Raw genomic sequence first — 7,431 nt, 5'->3', positions numbered from 1 at the left:
GGCACCTCAGGCACCAGCACTGAGCATCCTTGAGCATCCAGGGGAAGGTGAGCACACACCCCGTGCTCTCAAACAGATGTTTGCACAAGGATCTGGCTCAGATAGATCAGGGGCAGCAGAAAATGCTCCTCCTGCTTTGGGACAGCATTTAACTGACCGTAAAAATTGCCTGAAATGTATAAAACTGATCTAAAGGTAGCAGCAGGATTTATGCTAACGGCTTCTGCAGAGCCTTGTTAGGGTTATAAAGGGAAGTGCTCAGTGCTCATTAGCTGCCCTGCTCACACAATTAATCACCTTAAATTACAGGGGCTCCTGGCAGCACTGGAGGAAAGGGAGAGGCTGGGGCTGGGCACACCTGAGCCAGGGCAGGGTTCAGCCACTGCTCTTCATCCAGCAAGAAACCAATTGGATCATCTGCCACTGCTCCCTTAAAATCAAAATGCATATGAGGAGGTTTTAAATTGTTCCAAGGAAATGAAATAAAACCAACACTGTGAGCATTTTTTCCCCCTAGAATTACAGCAGATGAACAGAATTGCATATTCTCATATGGTTTATTTAACAAGTTTTTAATCTTTAAATATAGATTTAACACATTTTTTTACAGGTACATATACAATATAGTTTATTTAAATTTGCAGTCAGAGAAAATTCTCTACTGTAATTTATACATATACATGAAGAGCCTAGTTCAACAGCATACTCAGGGTCACATACCATGTCGTGTGCAAAGTTTCAAATGTTAAAAACCTCAGACTGTACATTCAGATTTGCAGAACTTATCAACCTCATAAATTAATAAAAGCTTAGATTTAAAACCATGGAAGACAAAAAAGATTAAAATCATTTAATATGCAACGTGTGCTATGTTTCAGACAAATATTTACAGTTGTACCTCAAAATGTGTTTTGTTACCACAGGAATTGTTACACTCCTACTTTTCCACCTGATAGTGCATTGTGATTGGTTTTAAAGCAGATGAAAAGAACCTTCAGTGGTTTAAAACCTCGGCCCTGTGAGTGCCATGGCTGAAGGATGCCAGGATCATTCTGGGTGCTGTGGTTCACACTCAGCTGGTCTCRTTTTTGGGGTGTACAGGGGTTCCCCACAGCACCCAACGTGGAGAAATGTCCCCTGTGTGATGGGAACCCAGACTAGAACAGCATCGAGCAGCTCAGCAGCTCCTCCACGCAAAAATGGTCACAAAACAAACCCCAGSATGGTCTAACTCAACTTGGGACTGTGTCTAAGGAGTGGTTCACAAATAAAAGTCAGATGATAAAGGTCCCCCTTTAGTCCATGGTACAAACATTTCATTTGGCTGGCACAGAGTGAGTTCACTACTGCATGCACACGATTAACCCTGCTCTCCACACACTCTTTGCACACATCTGCTTAAAAGTTCAAACCACCTGTACCCACCTATGTTCTACAAAAGCAAACCTMGACAAAGAAACACAAAATTAAATTAGGAGTCTTCAACATTCTTTTTCCTYTCTCAAAAATTCAATAGATACATTATTGTTAAAGATGCTGGAAAAGTCTTATCACAAGAACATCCTTAGTGCAAACATGGACATTTTGCTTGGATTTATGGCACGTGTTCCAAAAGTACATACATCAATGTAAACTTCAACACTTGCTAGATACAGGTTTCAGCCTTGGGACGCTTTGGGACCCTAAGTGATGGGTGACAACCCTGAGTTGTCAGTTTGACCTGATCCAAACCTCACTGAGATCAGGGAGGCTGACTGCAGTGGGCTGGAGTCAGACCACAAGTGCAAAAAGAGGATCTTTAGTGTTATTGCATCCTCATGTGTGAGCCAGACAGATGATGCTCTAACAGAACATTACATTCACACAGCTGAAGGAGATATTGAAGAAAAACCCACCCATAAAATCAATTAAGCAGGACACACAGCTTCTTAGTTTGGTTTTCTTTTTTTTTTCCTTTTTGGTTTACCAAAACTCAACTCTTATTTGCAACTTCAACAGTTGTCAGCTAACAAGTAGGCAAAACCTACTTCCACCTGTGGAGGAAATTTCAAGCATCTAAACAAAGTGTCAGGAAACTTCAGTGTACTCCTCTGATGAAACATGATGTATGTCATGGAAAAACAGCAGGTAAAATTAATAAAACACCATACTTTCCACAGGCCAAAAGAAAACAAAGAGCAGAGAATGGCTTCCTTTATGGGCATGAGAAGCTGCTTAGGACCCCAGTCCCATTGATTCAGTGCAGATGAGGCTGTGGAGGTCTGTGAATGTGATGAAAAGTACAGGACAACTCCAACTATTGTGCTATTTCTCTGTAACACTTAGTTGAAAGCTTCCAAAGAGCATCGAAAATAGGATGCTACCAGTTCACCCTTAATTCAAGGGGAACTAAACTTTCTTGTGTTACACAGGGCAGCATCTATAAAGTAATGGAGAATGATGTTAATATTAAAGCATCTCATTCCAAGAAATACATTGTTCCCTGTAATCACACATTTGTATAACATAAAAAAAATAAATGCACTCCTGCATCTGTCCCTAAAAGCTGAACTCCCACTGGCTTCAGTGAGAGCCCTGCCCAAGGCAGGAGCACAGGGTTTGACTCATTTCCATCATCTATTCCATCATCTATTCCATCTCCATTATCACAGCTGATRTCTTCTCCAGGCTCCTTATTTTGTCAGGATAAAAATGGTTTTCTATGGCACAACTAAACAGCAGTTCTGGGAAGCTGCCTGGCACCTCAGCTCCTGGAGGAGACCCTGCTTTGTGTTCCAAACCCTGGATSATCACAAAGCTGCAATCGTTAAAGTGCGTGAGTGACAGTGCAAAGAGCGGAGCTGTGAACTGCCGGGGCATTTTAACACAGCTCAGACCAAAGTTACACATTTCAGCCAACATGCTTGCAGCAGCCTGCGAAAGCTGGAGCCACAGACCATAAATCCCCTGATCAGACAGATTTCAGGCACCAGAGGGTTGCCTGGAGCTCAYCCTGCCCAGAGGAGCTCTGGCACACCCAGGGACGTGCAGAAATGTTTTATCTGGGATTGTAACACTGGAGCCCTCACCTTCCCTGAAATAAAGAGATAATCTGGCATTTCTGTGTTAATCCATGGAGGAGCCAAGTCAGTTGAGCCTGACCACTTCAGCAGTGAAAGCAGCAGCACATAAGTGAACCTCAGCAGTAGTKACATTCTGAGTATTGCTCTGAGCAGAGCTCTCTCCAAATATTTTTCATTTTGAGCTCTGCATGTTACCACCTGCAATACAAAACTTCTCCTACATCATGGGCATAAAAAATCCACCATGGGTTTGCACAGGAGAGAGAAAAATCTATTTGGAAGAAAGCAGCAAGGACTAATCTCAGAACTCACAGCTAGAGGCACACCAGAAGGAAAACTCATTTTTAAATTGATCTCCAAGTCAACCAGCTTCCTCCCAGACAGCCTCACAGCTTATGTCCAGGCCAGGATTTACAAGAGGACCRTGGATTTGCAAAGCTGGAAATGGCTGGGGAGTGGAGTATTTACCAAATACCCCTCTGCTAACTTCAAATGGACAGCAGAAAGTTCCCTGCAACTTCMTTATGGTTTGTATAATTCCACACTGGAATAATTAGCAGGAGGAACAGCTTGAAGGCATGCAGGTATCAGCCATCCTGGGGTGGGAGGTTTTTCTTAGGATCACAGTGTAAATGTAAGAAAAAATGTGAAGGTAATGGAACCTTTTACTCTATTCAGCTAAAGGCTTTGCCCTGAAAAAAAATCCCAACTCCTAGATTTGTATGGATTCTGCTATGAAATTCTGTGATTGGACTGTTTATCAGAGGAGCTGGGGCTGRGCAGGGAGGGAGGCACTGCCCCCAGAAATGCCAGAATTGCCTCTCCCCAGCACTCTGTAAGCTCTTGGGGACCCCACACCTCGTTAATCAGGTTTTCACATGCACAGCAGCATTTCAGCACACACAGCTCACACCACGCGAGGATTCCCTGCTCCCGCTCGCTCCGGGAGCGCCGCTGCTCTGCCTCTCTGTGCCGGAGCAAGAGCTCCATCTCCTGCAGAACCGGGAAAGAGCCCGTGCAGAGCGCTCCTCGGAGTCAGGGGGACAGTGGCACCTGCAGTGTCACCTGCACAGTGTCACCTGCACAGTGTCACCTGCAATGTCATCCAGTGTCACCTGCACACTGTCACCCTCAGTGTCACCCGCACAGTGTCACCCACACAGTGTCACCTGCAGTGTCACCCACAGTGTCACCCACAGTGTCACCCGCACAGTGTCACCCTCAGTGTCACCTGCACAGTGTCACCTGCAGTGTCACCCACAGTGTCACCCACAGTGTCACCCGCACAGTGTCACCCTCAGTGTCACCTGCACAGTGTCACCCTCAGTGTCACCTGCAGTGTCACCCGCACAGTGTCACCTGCAATGTCACCCTCAGTGTCACCTGCACAGTGCATTTTCTGCGGTTTCACCTCATGAAATTCTCCTTAGTTTGCACTGAGCAACTTTGTAAAACACTGTGGAGTTGATAGTCTCTAGGTTTTCAGGGCTCAAAGTTTGCCAGCACCTTTTTTTGAGATGCATTCCCARCTGGAAAAGCCTTGTGCATGGGGCTGGTGAGAGGGGACAGCTCTACATGGAGAGCAGATCCCAGGAGCCACAACTGCACCTTGAAAACAGGGTGCCAGTAAACTCTGAACATTGGCTAGCAAACTACCCCTTAAAATAAAATTAAAATAAAATCAGAAAACCTCCAACCTGTGGGATTTGACTCACCTGCAACAAAGGGGATAAAAAAATACCTTCTTGTATAGGAAGGATTTCACTGAAATACACTGAAAAGCCACCAAGAGCTGCCTGGAATTTTAAACCTTTCAGATGGCTTCCTTCACATTCATCAAAACCATAGATTCTGACAGAARGGACGTATTTAAAGAGAAATCTCCTCGCAAAATTCGCTTCATGCAGTCATAACTAGTTTGGTTTTTTATGGAGTAAGTCTGTGTGGGTTTCCTGAGCTCTCCCTCTGCTCTCCTTTGCAGTGGACAGCATGGTGATGAGGCAACACATGGGGTGGTGATGCTGATGGCAAGGGCAACAGGCTGCTCTTAAGGCATTTTCTTGGGTCATCTGTGATGCTTCCCTGTCTATTTCTATGTACATTTGCAGCTAGAAAATGAGCAATAGGGGTTTGAGACGGAAGCCTTTGGCCGAAACCTGGTAACCCGTTTGTTAGGAATTTTATCAGAGGAGGATTAACCAGCAGGCAGCAATGAGGGCAGGAGCGAGGAGGCTGCAGGGAGGGAGAATTGCCTTGGAGTGCTGGGCTCTGCCACGATGGATGTCTGCTCTGCTGCAGCACGAGGGGTTTGCCTTAGGAACCTCCTGGGCACACGGGGTTTGAGCTACAGCACTGAGGAGGAGGCAAAACAGTCACGGGAATCCCCGTCCCATTCCGTCTCTTCTCCCCGATCTTCTACCCAGGGCTCTTGCAAAGAAATCTACGTTTTTAAATGCTTGGTTTTAATTTACTAGCGCCTAAAGTCTCAGAAACATCTTATCGTGTTAAACAAACAAACAAAAAGCTTAGTTTACTACTTTTGCGGGCTTTTTTTTTGGAGCAGCTGCTCGCTTTTCTRTTTTCCCAGCAGAGGCATGTGCAGCCAGATTTAGTACATCAAGTGTAATGCAAATGGCTTAAAAGACCTGATTGAGATGTGAACTATTTCTGCTATCAAATACCTGCAACTTTGGCATTCCGAAATCTGCAGTCACCCACTACTATCTGCAGGCTGTGGACAGGAATCCAGCCTTCTTTTCTTCTGTTTAGGTTTTTCACCAACCTTGGAATGACAACAGCATTAGTCACAGGGGCCAACCAAGCCAGGAGAGTTTGGTGAGGGCACACTCTACACAATTGGGGGTGCAAGCAACAATTTGTTCAAGCCAGGGAAGCATTTTAACAGGAGCTGGGCATGCATTTAAAGTATTCTTCCCACCTAAGTTTAAGAACCCAATAAAAAACCTTCATGGGCAGCACAGCTGCCTTGTCACCTCTCTAGACAATGCAGAAGAACGGGTTCCCTCCCAAATCATCCTGCCCAAGACCTCCAAAATGCCAGGTCAGGAAAACCAGCTACTGATGGAGCCAAGAGCTGTTATTTTCCTGACTCCTCTGCCATTTAGACYGGTAGGATGGTTTTAGTCAGGGTACTATGATTAAATTCAAGCCCAGATTTAGGCAGCTGGAACACTCACACTCATAAGTGACAGCCCTGTCTGGCTCAGGCAGTGAAATCTGTGCTAACAAAAACCCTTGCTGTGAGAAAGCTTTGAGTGGCACTGGCTGAAGGCCCTGAGAGAGATGAACTTTCAGCAAACCTGAGACACTTTGCATCTTGCTTTTGCTAACAACAAACTGCATTATTCAAACGCAGTGGGACTAGATGATCCTTGCAGATCCCTTCCAGCTGAAATATTCCATTTTATCCCATTCTGTTTTCCCTTGAAATGCAAGGGCTGTAGCTGTCAGCCAGGAATCCTCCACGGGACATTGACCCCCGTGCATTTCCAGGCCGGTGCCTGGAATTCTGCAGCTTTCTGGGATGGCCCAAAGCTCAGGCAGGAGCTGCAAWGGCTGTAGGACCAGGCAAGGGACATTTCCAGGGACTGCCTTGCAGGATCTCAGAGATAAGGCACAGTAATCCCAAAATACCTACCACTGTCCCTCACCATCTTCGTGCAGGAGCTGGATYTCATCCCCGTTTTTCACCAGCAGATCCTCTGATCCTCTCCTCTTGCAGTCTGCAAGGGCTTTGTATCTTCCTGGAGACTGGGGKAGAAACAAAACCTTATCTTATTTAACTGCACTTGATAGCAGCTGTTATTTCTGACTGCTGCGGGGAATGTGACAGAGCCCTATCAGCCACCTTAATTAAAATTATTTCACCAAACTGTGGCTGAGACAGCTTCTCATTCCCCAAAGTGAGATATGGAGATGGTGAGAGATGGAGCAGCCACACCCCTGATCCCATGGAGGAACCCCAGGCAGGGTGAGTGACCCTGCACCTACCAGCTGATTCCCCTCCTCCTCCTCCGTGTCCGAGCAGGTGGACAGGTACTGCTGTCCTGCCCACTCCTCCAGCCCCTCGCAGATCTCCAGGGACTGTGACATTCCTGGCCAGCCTGCAAGAGAGGGCAGCTCAGGATGGGCCAGCTCAGCATCCCCAAAATGCCCAGGGGAGGGGAGGGCTCCGTACTTCTGTGGGGTCTGTTCTGGGGGGACACCAGTCCACTGTCCAGCAGCACCGGGCTGGTGCGCTCCGAGTCGTTCTCTTCKGAGCTGATGGAGGCTCTCTGCTGCTTCCTGAAAGTGGAAAAGGAGGGAATCAGTCCTGGTTTTACTCCACAGAACAACACAAACTCCACCA

The 7,431-nt window shown here is 46.4% G+C and overlaps 1 protein-coding gene across 1 annotated transcript in view; it reads right to left on the bottom strand.

The window, feature by feature from the left end:
- Nucleotides 1–1,932: 1,932 nt before the first annotated feature.
- Nucleotides 1,933–7,431, bottom strand: part of MCF2 (MCF.2 cell line derived transforming sequence) — a 41,305-nt gene continuing 35,806 nt past the window's right edge. The window contains exons 25-29 of the mRNA XM_057385115.1: nt 7,261–7,367; nt 7,074–7,186; nt 6,721–6,833; nt 5,744–5,844; nt 1,933–2,419 (exon numbers count right to left, since the gene is read on the bottom strand). Coding sequence (XP_057241098.1) covers nt 2,379–2,419; nt 5,744–5,844; nt 6,721–6,833; nt 7,074–7,186; nt 7,261–7,367 — 475 coding nt within the window. The 3' untranslated portion in view covers nt 1,933–2,378. The remainder of the gene's footprint in view (nt 2,420–5,743; nt 5,845–6,720; nt 6,834–7,073; nt 7,187–7,260; nt 7,368–7,431) is intronic.

This window comes from Malurus melanocephalus, unplaced genomic scaffold (genome assembly GCF_030028575.1).
Source record: "Malurus melanocephalus ecotype Western Australia unplaced genomic scaffold, MMel_1.1 scaffold_790, whole genome shotgun sequence".
NCBI classification, from domain to species: Eukaryota; Metazoa; Chordata; class Aves; order Passeriformes; family Maluridae; genus Malurus; species Malurus melanocephalus.
Note: the sequence above shows the minus strand (reverse complement) of the source record. Positions and strands in the feature narration are given on the sequence as shown.